The sequence below is a fragment of the Micropterus salmoides genome, unplaced genomic scaffold, assembly GCF_014851395.1.
Source record: "Micropterus salmoides isolate LMB-PRFRI ecotype aquatic unplaced genomic scaffold, ASM1485139v1 Ms_hic_scaffold_1, whole genome shotgun sequence".
NCBI lineage: Eukaryota > Metazoa > Chordata > Actinopteri > Centrarchiformes > Centrarchidae > Micropterus > Micropterus salmoides.
This window is the reverse complement of record NW_024040040.1, coordinates 59,365,006-59,379,045: the sequence shown is the minus strand read 5'-3', so window position 1 is coordinate 59,379,045 and position 14,040 is coordinate 59,365,006. Positions and strand designations below refer to the sequence as shown.

At 46.2% G+C, this 14,040-nt stretch overlaps 1 protein-coding gene across 1 annotated transcript in view; it reads left to right on the top strand.

The window, feature by feature from the left end:
• The window catches only part of LOC119914465 (P2X purinoceptor 3-like), a 44,385-nt gene that overhangs the window by 17,990 nt on the left and 12,355 nt on the right, over positions 1 to 14,040 (top strand). The window contains 2 exon segments of the mRNA XM_038733781.1: positions 11,170 to 11,274; positions 11,555 to 11,632. Of these exon segments, the coding sequence (XP_038589709.1) occupies positions 11,170 to 11,274; positions 11,555 to 11,632 (183 nt within the window).

Genomic DNA, 14,040 nt, shown 5'->3' with positions numbered 1-14,040 from the left:
ACAATAAAAATAATAATAATAGTAAAAGAAAACCAGCCGAACAGCAGCAATAAACAGCTGACATATTAATGACATATTAAGACAACTAAGAGAACAATGAAAACAAGAAACAGTCACACACACTAAATAAGCAACACAACACAGCCACGAGAGCTGGAATAATAATTAATTTAAATAAGTAACTGAAAGAAAGGCATCAGGAATAATTCTACCAGGGACAACCTAAGTTTGTTTGTGTCTGTGTGGGTGAATGTGTCTGTATGTGTGTGTATGTACATGTGTGTGCGCATAAGCCTGTTAAAGAATGTAGTTGTTAGAGAGAGTGGGACGCCACGACTGTAACAGGCAGGCAAGAACCCCAGTAGCCAATAGGGGTGGAAGAAAGAAAAAGAATAAATCAAATCAAAAACCCAAATGCCAGTTGACAACGTAATGCCGACGGAACGCAAAAGAGGAAGAGCAGCGCCCGGACCGACCGCGGCGCAGACACAACATAGACCAGTGGCCTCCCCCATCCAGCACCCCACCGCCGCGCAGCAAACAACCACAATGCCCAAATGCCACGCAATCATCAACACCAATGCACAAGTGACGAGCCCAACGCGCACACTGCGCGAGCACGGCGACACCCATGCCCAGCAGCCCCCCGCGAATCCCGCGTGCGAGGTCGGGCAAATGAGAGAGAGCAAACGGAACAACACGACAGCGAAAGCCAGCGGAGAGAGACACCAGCAGCAAGTCCCAGCCCGGCAGCAAACGCGCCGCACAGGTCACCGTGCACCCGCCAATAAAAGTCCACCGTCCCCCCAACCGCCGGAAAAAACTAAGGCCGCCGGCGCCAGCCGACATCCCCCATGCCCAGCGCGCCCCCCGGCCGCCATGCAACACCAGCCAAACCAGCAACGAGGCAAAATCAACTAGCTCAGCTGCATGCCACCAACAACCCACCCATCCATCAAGGGCCGAGAACTCCAGGCACAAACCCAGAACAAACCGGAGCACAGCCCTGCCCCGCACCCACACTGCACATCCCGAAAACTAACAACTGGCCGACAGAGAAATGGGCAAGCACGGATCCGAGGCCAACGAAGCAAAACAGGAACGCAAACAGGTCCCTCCAAGCCAACGAGGAGATGCCTCCCCCGGACTCCAACGCACAAACTAAACGCCCAGCAGCCATCCAGAGACCCTGCCCAGGGAAAAAGTATAATACATCAAGATGCATCGATAATCGCCCCACAATCCCACCGCAGACCCCCACCCCCAGAAGCCAGGACACCCTGCGACCCCCCAAAGCGCAAAGGACCCCAGACCGCATGTCCAGGGGGAAGCTGTACCCCGCCCCAAGGAAGAACAGCAGAAAGCCGTGCCGGGAAGCTCGCTACCGCCAGGGAGCGATAACGCGGGAGAACCAGGCCAACGGTCCCCCAGCCCAGCCAGAGGCATCCCTCCCTACAGTGCAGCCAGTGACAGCAGCCCCCGAGGCCGATCTCATCCCCGGACAGGGGCCCAGCCCCCCCAGTCAAGCACCCCCAAGGAGGAGCACCAAAACCTACCCCGACAGCACCGGTCATGCGCCCCAGAGACTCCCGAATGCCCCCACCGTGAGAGAGCTGGCAGGGGGAAGCAGCGGGAGCCTCACCTCTGCCGAAGAGGGCCCAGGCGAGGAGAGGAGACAACGGGCCCCCAGGCCCAGGGACACACCACCCGCCCAGAAATGAGCAAAGGCCACAAGCCCGAGTCCGCAGAACCCTAGGCCAAGGGCGGGCCCCCACACCAGGGGAGCCCCGACCCCCCCCAGCCCACCCCAGATCAGGCAAGGCCGCCACCAACCCCACAGCACCCCCAACGCCCGGGGCTCCAGGGGTAGGACACGAGGCCAATGAGAATCTCTCCCACTCCTTCAACCCCTCTGCCTGCCTCTGTAAATGTATTGTTTTGTGTTGGATGCATGTCATGGATTGTGAAGTGTTGTATGGTGGAGTGAAGATAAGGTGTGTGGTAACTAAGGTGCAACTAAAATTGGAGGGTAGTTGTGACACAGGCACCCCACAACTGTCAGGTAGTGGAGCCTCCCATCGTGCCCCTCCCACCCCCCAAGCCCTCTGTGTCTAATGTGTAATTAAAATTGAGGGGCAGGCAGTGAGGGAGGAAGAAGTGCGAGGCCGCAATAAAGCAGCCCCACCCCCCAAACGCCCTGCAGGCTGCCCGTCCCCCAGGATCCTAAGGGTGTATGTTGTGAGACATGACCAAAGGGGGAAAGGTGAAGGAGGTCATAGGGAGGCTAGAAGACCAGATTCCTGACTGGCCCCATCATTTATTCAGTCCCGTCCCCCACCCCCCTAAGCAGGAGGACGCCAGGTCCCTCCAGCCCAGGGCTTATAGCAAGAGCCCCTCTAGCACCGGTAGCACCCCAGAGTCAGTGACAACCCCGCCCATCCCCAGGACGGGCCCAGGGGGGCCCAGCCCCCCCAGCGCGCAGACCCGCCCCAGACCCAGAGGCTCCAAAGCCCCGTGCCCCAGACCCCCACACACTCCAGAGGCAGGTCAGTGCAGCCCCAACCCAAAGTCCAACAATCCCCCGTCCTCGCCGGGGCCCCTCCGGCAGCCCCACTGCTAACCCCTCACCTCACCGCTCCCCCACAATCAGCAGTACTCCGAGCACCACCAGCCCCCAAGGGAGCAGGTCCGGGGCAGCAAGGACCCCACCCAAGGACAGAACGGCCCAACAGCCCAGATCCGAAGGTCGGCCCACACCCAGGAGGCAATGCCACTCAGGCCAGGTCAGGCCAGAAGACCCCCACCCCCGCTCCCTTCCCTCCCTAGCAGCGAAGCATCCCACACACAAACCCCCACCGTCCCCAAAGAAAAGAGACAGCAATCACCCCGCGACAGCAGCAACAGCCCCTCAGCCCTAGGGAGTCAGCAGATGCAAATAGCCCCTAGGACTCAACACGACCACACTCCAGAGGGCCGCGACGCGACTGCAAGCAACCATCGACACACCCCAAAGCACAATCCCTCCATACACAGGATCCCGGCACAACCACCAAGCATCCAGTCCGGGCACTAAAATCCAGAGGAGACACCCCCCAACCAGCTCAAAAAGGACCAGCCCGCACCCCCAACCCACCCCGTCAACCCCTTCTTCCCGGTCCCCCACCCCTCCAACAACCAGTCGCCAGACCCCTCAGAGAACCGAAATGCAATTATCAGGATGCACAGCATGCACACAGGACAGAGCCGCACACCAGTCCCGGCCCGCACCCGATGCCCCCAACCCCCGACAAGCACGCAAGCCAATAATGACCTACAGATGAGCCAATCAACACTACCCCGCTACCAATCTAACTAGCGGCACACAACAGCCAAGTAATGCGCTGCGCAGGAGAGATGCCAGCCGGCGCAAACCGCCCCCATCCCCCCCGCAGCCAGAGAGACCACAGACCCCACCCACGGCTACACCGTGACCCACGCCGCACGTTCACCACCAGACCGAAACCCACCACAAGCATCCCCCCCCACCAACCTCCACCGCCATGCCCGCCGCCCGCCCCCTCCCCCCAACCCGGACCCACACACAGGACACACAGGGAGGCAGCCAAGCACCGAGCGCCACCACATCCGCACAGCGCGCGAGTCAAAATCACCACCCGCGCACCGATACCAACAACCCCGCGACACCTAAGCAGAGTGGCTACCCACCCCGCAGCAGCGGCACGCCGAATACAGGGCAAACACCGGTCCCCCCGTCAAGCCCGCGCCCTAGGCAACCCGAGCGCCGCACCACCGCCCCCCCCCCCCCGCCAACACCATGCCATCAACCAACATTTAAAATTAGAAAAAGTCCCCCACGCCCGCACCGCAATGCATCTAAGAATCAACCCACCCCCAGACACACCTACCAGCCGTACGGGACCCTGACCAGCAAGGCAGTACACACCCACCCCCATTAAGTGATAAAGTTGATCAAGGGGGACCAGAGAGATTGGAATTGTGTCAATTTGTTTTTTTTTACAGCAGACATTTTCTCCATGCTAATGTGATCTATAAGGTGATTCCGATATTGGGTGATACTTATATTCTTTTTGGCCTTCCAGTTCATGAGGATAGTTTTCTTGGCGATGCATAAGGCAGTGAGAAGCATGTATGATGTGTCAACCTCTATACTAATGTCACTTAGGTCCCCCAGCACGCAGAGTGATGGGGAAACTGGGACGGGGTAACTTAGCCATATCGATAGGTCTTCACATATCTTCTGCCAGAACTTTTGAACAGGTGTACATTGCCACATAGCATGCATGTAACTATCAGATATGTTACCTGAGCAGTTCCGGCAGATGTTTGACTGCATAAGACCCATTCTGAACATCCTTTGTCCAGTATAGTGTGTTCTATGGAGAGTTTTATACTGTATAAGTTGTAGATTGGGATTTGTAGTCATTCTAAAGGTATTTAAACATATCTGCATCCAAAAGTTTTGGTCTGGACTAATGGATAGATCTGTTTCCCATTTTAAGAATGGGAGAGAGATTGAACTATCTGTTTTTAACAGTAACATGTATACTTTTGATAACAGTTTTGGAGGCGAGAGTTTAAGAAAGTCTGTTATCATTGGAGGTAAATCTAAGTCCATTATTTTATCCTTAAATCTAGCCTGAATTATGGATTTAAACTGTTGAAATTCCAGAAATCTATTATGGCTAATTCCATATTGTGCCACTAGATCCTGGAATGGAATAAAGTTACTGCCTTGCATTACATGCTCTAGATGTCTTATCCCTTTGTCATACCACAGTGGGGAATTTAGTGTTTTCTTATTTTGCAGGATGTCAGGATTATTCCAGATTGGGGTAAATCTGCATGGGATAGGTGAAGACCCAGATATTTTGAGAAGTTCCCACCAAGCTGCCAAGGAAGTGCTTATGTTAATGCTTTTAAAGCAGGTATGACGTTTGATGCTGGAACTGATGAATGGCATATCGGAAATTTTAATTTCATTACAGAAGGTTTGTTCTATGTCCATCCATGAGTGGTCCAGGGGGCTCTGATTGATCCATTTTGAGATATATTGTAGTCTATTAGACAGGAAGTAATGATAAAAATTTGGCAGTTCTAAACCACCACAGTCTTTTGCTTTTTGCATAGTTTTTAGACTGATTCGTGGGGGTTTATTTTTCCACAAAAATTTTGAGATGTTTGAGTCCAGTGATTTAAACCAGACAGCAGAGGGTTTGGTGGGTAACATTGAAAACAGATAATTGATTTTAGGTAGGACCATCATTTTTATGGTGGAGACTCTTCCCATGAGTGATATAGGTAATGATGTCCACCGTACAAGGTCATCCTCTATAGATTTAAGTAAAGGCGTGTAGTTTAGCCATGTCAGTTCTGACAGCCTGGAGGAAATATTGACACCCAGATATTTAATATTCCCAGACTTTAGCGGTGTGGTAGATATACTCTGGAAATCACACTTTACAGGTAAAACTATGGATTTACTCCAGTTAATGGAGTAGTCTGAGATGGATGAGAATTTATCTATAAGTGTGATTGTCTCAGAAAGAGAAGTTTGTGAGTTTAGGAGGAAAAGTAATACATCATCTGCATAAAGGCTTATCTTATGGTGTATATTTTCTGTTTGAATTCCTTTAATATTATTATTTTGTCTGATCGCAGCTGCTAGTGGTTCTATAAAAATAGCAAATAGCGAGGGAGAGAGTGGGCAACCCTGCCTGGTACCCCTCTGGAGACTAAAGCATGGAGAAGTATGATCATTTGTTTTGACAGAAGCTCTTGGGGAACTGTATAAGATTTTAATCCAATCTATGAAAGAGTTTCCAAATCCAAATTTATATAAAGTAGCGAATAGAAATTTCCAATTTACTCTGTCAAATGCTTTCTCTGCATCTAAAGAAACAACTATAGTTTCCAGGTTATGAATAGTGGCATAGTCTATTACGTTAAGTAGCCTGCGTGTATTGTTGGTGGAGTGCCTACCCTTAATAAATCCTGTTTGGTCAGAGTGTATTATACCAGGAGTGACCTTCTCTAGCCTTCTTGCTAGGGTTTTGCAGATGATTTTAAGATCTGCGTTAATAAGTGATATTGGGCGATAACTGGACGGGAGTGTGGGGTCTTTGTCTGGTTTAAGGAGCAGGCTGATATTAGCAGAATTCATTGTTGGAGGCAACATGCAAGTACCCCTAATTTGCATAACCATCCTATAGAATGTGGGCGCAAGTATTTCCCAGAATTCCTTATAGAGTTCAGCGGGAAAACCATCTGGCCCAGGGGCTTTATTATTCGGCATATGTAAGAGAGCTTCCTGGAGTTCAGCCATTGAAACAGGTGAATCCAGAGCCCTGATCTGTTCATCATCTAACCTTGGCAAATCTATATTGTTCAGAAATGCATCGATGTTAGAGCTAGATGGGTCAATTTGTGATGTATATAAGTTTTTATAATAATCTCTGAATGCATTGTTGATTTCTTCTGGGTTATAAGTCAGATTCCCAGCTGAGTCCTTTAAGGAAGAAATAGTTATTTTTTCTTTATTCAATTTCAATCTGCCGGATCTATTGCCATGTTCAAAGTTCTCCAAGCGTAGTCTTTGCAACTGAAATTGGGTCTTTTTATTAATAATTTCATTTAATTCAAGTTTTGATTTTCTCAGATCATTCAGCATGTGTTCCTGTGGGGAGGCAGCAAGGGTAGTTTCTAATGTTTTTATTTTTTGTTCTAGCTGTAATTCACAAGATCTCTCTTTCTTTTTTTTGTATGATGAATAGGAGATTATTTTACCTCTCATGACTGCTTTTGCTGCCTCCCAAAGAAGACATGGCGAGGTTCCTGGCAGGTCATTAGTTTCCATATATATTGCCCACTCCTTTTTGAAGTAATTTATAAAATCTAGGTCTTTAAGCAATGATGCGTTAAATCTCCAACTTCTAGTTGGCTGTGTGACCCTTTTTTTAGTAAGAGTGATAGAAACCGGTGCATGATCACTGATAGTGATAGGGTGAATCTGAGTGTTGGAAATGTCTGTCATAATTGAGCTGCTAACCAAAAAATAGTCAAGGCGAGAAAATGAGTGGTGGACTGGTGAAAAGAAGGTATATTCTCTAAGAGTGGGGTGGTGAGAACGCCAAACATCACAAAGACCAAAATCGCTCATGTATTGTTTAAGGATGTCTGTTGATTTCCAAATACGGTGACCACCTGCCGTACTGAGCCTGTCAACTGCTGGATTACATACCATGTTGAAGTCCCCTCCTAATATAAGAGCTGTGTCTGAGTGAGCAGAGAGTGAGTTGAAGAAAGCATGAAAAAAGGAGGGGTCGTCAACATTTGGGCCATAGATGTTAGCAATGCATAAAGGAGTATTTTGAATCGAAATGTTAACAATAATGAATCGACCCTCTGGATCAATAGTAGTGTTATTATGATTGAAGTGTGTTTTTCTATTTATCATAATGGTGACACCCCTTTGTTTTGAGTTATAACAGGCTGAGTACGAGTGAGGAAACTGTGGTGAGGTTAGTTTATCTGCTGTCTTGGGTAAATGAGTCTCCTGTAGTAGGACAATGTCTGCTTGCAGATTATTTAGATGGTTAAAAATTTTTAATCTCTTTTCCCTTGAACCAACTCCGCGTACATTCCAAGAGGTGATTATAAGTGAGGTCATCATTCAACTAAGGGATGTGGTGATGGCTAGTGTGTGCAGTGTGCGTGTTGTATCATTGTGTGTGTTGTATGCGCCTGTATGTGTGTGTCTATGTGTTCATGTTGTATGCGCCTGCGTGTGTGTGCTAGCGGTGTGCCCGACTGTTTGTGAATTAAACAGTATGAAAATTGCGCAGCTGATCGATGTGTAAACGGCGGAGGAAGAGCAACATTAACAAAAGAAAGAAACAGTGAAACAAAAACAGGGAAAATACACAAAACATTATCGGACAGACTAGTCAGATAACCACAGTATAGGCTGTTGAGACGTGCACTGTATTTTATAACTATTAACTTGCCATATGTCACGGAGTAATTAACTGATAGGGGAAAAAATGATCGCATAGTGATACAGTTCACCTGTTGCTGGACTTGGTTCTTAGTAGAGCCAAGGAGTGGTGTCTCGGTCGCGGTACAGCTGGCCATCGACGTAAAGTTTATCCACCGCGATGACAGCCCGTGATCCTTCTCCAATAAGCTTCTTTCTTATCGGGAACAGGACTCGGCGTCGGTCCAGGATCTCCCGGGGAAACTGGTCGTTAACGCTGAAGTTGGTCCCTCTCAGCTCCCTGCCGCGGCCTTTAACCAGTTCCTTCTGCTTGAAGTGTTCAAACTTCGCGACGATGGGCCTGGGCCTCTGGTTCTCCTGTCGCCGTCCTCCCAGGCGGTGCACCCGGTGGAAGCTGATGTTCTTCACGGTCTCGGCCGGGAGCTTCAGTTGATTTTGGATGAAGCTTTTAACGGTCTCCTCTGGGGTTTCATCCGCCTGCTCCGGGATACCCGAAATGACCAGATTATCCCGCATACTACGAGCCTGGAGATCGATGATTGCTTCTCTAATGTTTTTATTGTCTGCCGAGAGCCGCGTCATTCCCTCCGTGAGGGATTTAACCGAACCTTTGAGGACCTTGTTTTCTGCCGCGAGCTCAACCACCTGTTTCTGGCTGAACTCCAGGGATTCCCGCAGAGCCTGAAACTCTTTGTGAAGTACTTCCACAAGAGATAATCGGGCATCAAAGCTGGACAATTTCTTGTCTATTGAATCCAGAATCTCTGTAAAATCTGCACCTTGCGAGGAGACTGCTCCAGGTGATGCTCCAGGTGAGTCTTCAGTGCGGTTTCTTTTTGATTTCCCCATGACCACTCGATGAAAACACTGGTCAATATAAACTTCAAGGTCCTCCAAACACTCGTCCTCGAGGTCCTCCAGTGCGATTTGACTGCTCTTATTTGTTAATTCGCTTAAAATTGGCGGATTGTTTGTTTAATGAATTGTTTGTTTAGCTGCGCGCTGCCATGTTTGAATTGCACCAAGTCTCACGAGATTACACAAACGCTCACCGTGTCATCTCCTGACTTAAAATTTTAATCGCAATTAATCGCATTGTTATGCACAAAATTGAATAATGAATTCTAAAGTAGTGTATTGCGCACTTTTAATTTAAATGTACTGCATCATTAACAAGCAAGCGGCTCAAACCTTTATTTAACCAAGATAAAAAACTCGAGATTAAACATCTCTTTTACAAGAGCGTCCTGGCTCACCTGCTGCTGTGATAACGGATTGCGGGTGGAAAAATATGTATATTATATATATATACCGGGTGCTCTATAGCGCAACATAGGTGACACAGAAGTTACGTTTAAGTCCTCCGTGTTCAAAGCCTGTGACAATTCAGAGCCGCAACGGCAGAGCTGCGTAATATATAATATCGCGTCACACCCCGATACGCTACACGTGCGAGGGCCCGCCCAATGCTTCTTGCAGGCCCCTACTGAAATTGAAGGGATTCTTTTTTTCTGCAAAATAAAACTTAATTTTGGGGACCTAAACATGCTCCATAACTCACCGAACTTTGCACATAATTCAGGCGGGGCGAAAAATTTCGTATTTTATGGGTCACGCACATGGGAAAACGGCTCAGTAGCGCCCCTACAGAGCAGCTCCCAGCCGAAGTTTACGACGTGTACGAAATTTCTGTCGTGCATGCATCATATCCAGATGCACAGAAAAGCCTCATGTAGCGATGCCCCACACCCAACAGGAAGTCGGCCATTTTGGTTTTAATGGTCATTTTTGGCGATTTACAAACTTTGAACTTTAACGAACTCCTCTTAGGGATTTAGTCCGATCGACTTCAAATTTCGGCTTTGCAGTCTATACCCGTTGACGATTAAAAGTTGTACAAACGGTCATTTTTCGTCCACGAGCATGCCCATGGCGTGGCCTCGAAAATCGAGGATTCGCCAAGAAACAGGAAGTTGTTACAACTACAACGTACATGCTCACATCTGTACCAAATTTGACATGTATAATAAGAGTCCTGCCCTGAACACATCTATCTGCCATCATACACTCAAAGCCATACCGCCACCTGCTGGCAACACGAAATGTTACACGCTTCTCTGTGACACAGGAAGTTGTAATAATTTCAGTGCACATGCTCACATCGGCACTAAATTTGATATGTATAATAAGAGTCCCGCCCCGAACATCCACATCACTCAAAGTCATAGCGCCACCTGCTGGCAACAGGAACTGACCTTTAACGAAGCAGTTTACCTACATATACAAAATTTCTGTGGCAAGTGTATCATGTCCAGACGTACAAAAAGCCTCTTGGAGCAATGCCACTGACGATTAAATGTTGTACAAATGGTGGGTTTTTGTGGAATGGTGTGTCCGTGGCATGGCATCCAAATTCGATGATTCGCCATGAAACAGGAAGTTGTTGTACCTTGACTGTACATATTCAGATCTGTACCAAACTTGACATGTTTCATAAGAGTCCCTGCCTGAACAGGTCTACAAGCCAATATTCAGTCATAGTCATAGCGTCACCTGCTGGCAACAAAAAGTGACAACAGGAAGTCGGCCATTTTGAATTTTATGGTCATTTTTGGATGATTTACATACTCCATACTTTAACAAACTCCTGCTAGAGAGTTAGCCCGACCAACTTCAGACTTTCACTGTCTAGTCTAATCCCGCTGACAATTAAAAGTTGTTCAAAGAATGAGTTTTCATGAAACGGCGTGCCCATGGCGTGGCGTCCAAAATCGATTATTCGTCCTAAAAGAGGAAGTTGTTGTAACTTCAGTGTACATGCACACATCTTCACCCAACTTTACGTGCTTGATAACAGTCCTGCCCCAAATACATCTCCATGTTCAATTATGTAGCGCCACAAACACAAGACACAGGAAGTGATGATTAACACATTTGTGCAGCGTCCAAAGAGCGTGACAAATTCACAGCCACACCGGCACAGCTCCAGAATCTGTAACGCGGCTGCCTCACACCTCGACACGCTACATGTGTACATGTGCCACAAATTATTTAATTTTACAGTACCAGTTGCATATGTTTTTATGCACTTCTGCATCTTTGTAAGCATCTTACATTACAAATTGCAAATGTCTTTAGTATTATTAGATGTCTAGGCAAAATAATTTATGCAATTGCATGCAATCTTGCTAACATGTGGGAAGTTCAACATGATCCCTACGCTCATTAACATGGTGGCAGCCTTCACGTCAGTGGGAGTGGTAAGTTTTACTGGTATACTTGACACAACCAATCTAGTCTAAGTTCGTTATACCAGTCATGTTTCATTCAGTGCTTTTGTGTTTTTTTGTCAGGACTGATAAACTGAGCTGTATATTACCTTTTTATCTCTGACTTTAAGTGTTATCTCAAGTACAATACCTACTTTATTGTGAACTGTGTTGAGTTTTAAAACATGAATAGTGAAATCATGGAGTTTCTACTCTTGCTTTGTTGAGTGCTTTAAAAATAAAGGTTATTGTTATTATTATTATTATACAGGGCACAGTGCTGTGTGACATCATACTGCTGAACTTCCTGAAAGGAGCAGAGCAATACAAGGCCAAGAAATTTGAAGAGGTAAAAATATCCTGTTCTTAATGTGATGTGCACCTTATTAATCACAGTTTTGGTAATATGTGGTTTGTCCACATTTAACGCTTTTTTTGCCACTTGGAGGCAGTAGAACAAGCTGTAAACACAACAGTGACAACACAGCAACCACATTCCTCTTTGACAGAGAGGCAAGAGATTATGTTAAATAAAAAAGAAAAGCTGCCTACTTAAAAACAACTCCATGTGGCCACCACCGGCCAGCTAAGGCGCATAATACCCACAAGCACATCCACAATATCAAACAAACAAATAAACAATCAATGCTCAGCAGCGACCTGCCCCCCAAATGATAACAGCCTTTAAAACAGCGGCACGGCAGCCACACCAAATGAAAAAGCACTGTTACTCACCTCTTTGAATGGCATCCGACATTGAGCAAAATCTTTGACAATGTCCTTAGTAAAAAATTTGTTAAACAAACAAACTTACTTGGGAGCTTTGCAACCCTCTCCTCCTGTTCTTTTCTCTCCTGTCTCTTCTTGAAACAACTTTCATGTTTAAATAGCATGACTGCTAGCTTGCAAGTGTGCTCTGTTACTGGCTACTTGTGAGATTTTGCGTTGTCTTGTTGTCTTGTCACATGATCAAATAGAAACTTAAGATTGGACAGCCATACACATATTACCCAGCAATGTAATATGTAGCTATGTGACATGAATATACCCTACTAAAGAAAATAAGACAATATTCATTCTGTGGAATCTATTTTTTATACTTTGCCTTTTGTAAGCCTTTTGTGGATAAAACTACTGACTGACACCCTGGCAAAGGGGGATATGCACATTTGAGGATATATATACCATGTGATCTCACTGGTGATGTAGTGGGAGGAGGCAAGCTGTGCATCTACTGTTGCATGATGAACACCGTTCATGCGTGCGGCTGCACTGGCCCTTGCCCCACACCATTACATGTCCCCCAGCAGCCTGAACCGTTGATACAACGCAGGGTGGATCCATGCTTTCATGTTGTTTATGCCAAATCTGACCCTACCATCTGAATGACGCAGCTGAAATGGAGACTCATCAGACCAGGAAACGTTTCTCCAATCTTCTATTGTCCATTTTGGCTGTTCTTAGCTGACAGGAGTGGCACTCAGGGTGTGGTTTTCTACTGCTGTAGGCATCTGCTTCAAGGTTAGACGTGTTGCTTGTTCAGAGATGGTATTCTGCATACCTTGGTTGTAACAAGTCATTACTGTTGCCTTTATGTCATCTGGAACCAGTCTGCCCATTCTCCTCTGACCTCTGACATCAACAAGGCATTTTCGTCCCCACAACTTCCGCTCACTGGATATTTTCTGTTTTTCGGACCATTCTCTGTAAACCCTAGAGATGGTTGTGCGCGAAAATCCCAGTAGATCAGCAGTTTCTGAAATATTCAGACCAGCCCATCTGGCACCAACAACCATGCTACGTTCAAAGTCACTTAAATCCCCTTTCTTCCCTATTTTGATGCTCGATTTGAACTTCAGCAAGTTGCCTTGACTTCATCTACATGCCTAAATGCATTGAGTTGCTGCCATGTGATTGGCTGATTAGCTATTTGTTTAGTTAGCAAATGAACAGGTACCTAATAAAATAATAGCTGTTGAGTGTATAATGTGCAGAATTATTAGACAACTAAAATACCAAGATAAATCAAATTACTTGTTTGTTCTCAGTTTGTGTAACAACACAAAATGACACAAAGGTTTTTGGCCTTTCAAATATATTTAGTAACCAATATAGCCACTCTTCTTTTCAGTAACTGCATTGAGCTTTCCATCCACGGAGTCTGTCAGTTTCTTGATCTGTTCACTTCACCTTTTACTGAAACAGCCTCCCAAATGCTGTTAAAAGAGGTGTATTGTCTTCCCTGACTGTAAATCTGGGCCTGTATTTATCAAGCTTCTCAGAATTACTCATAAGAACACTGCTAAGAACTGACTTAAGAGTAAAAGAATTCTTGGCTCAAAGCTGTGCTTAAACGTTAGTTATCAAGTATCATAGTCCTAATTTGAGTGAAGTGTAGGACTAAATCTTAAGTGTCAGTCTTACTTGCTGATTCACGACACTTTGCTGTGCTGCAAAAAGGATTTTGGATGATGACCAAAGGACCAATCACTGAAGAGATTTCCTTATTTAAGAATATTCTAGATTCTTAATTTTCAAGATAATAAATTATGATATAGGCCTACACATTAATAAATGAAATATAAAAAACAGGATTTTGGATGACGATGTAGGCAAGGACCAATCACTAAATAGATTTCCTTATTTAAGAATATTCTCAGATAAATTCACGTTGGGTGTTGGGAAGTCGATGAAATGCGTGACAATGTGTGGAACTGTGTAGTGAACTTACCTTTGTTAAGGATATTATGAATAATA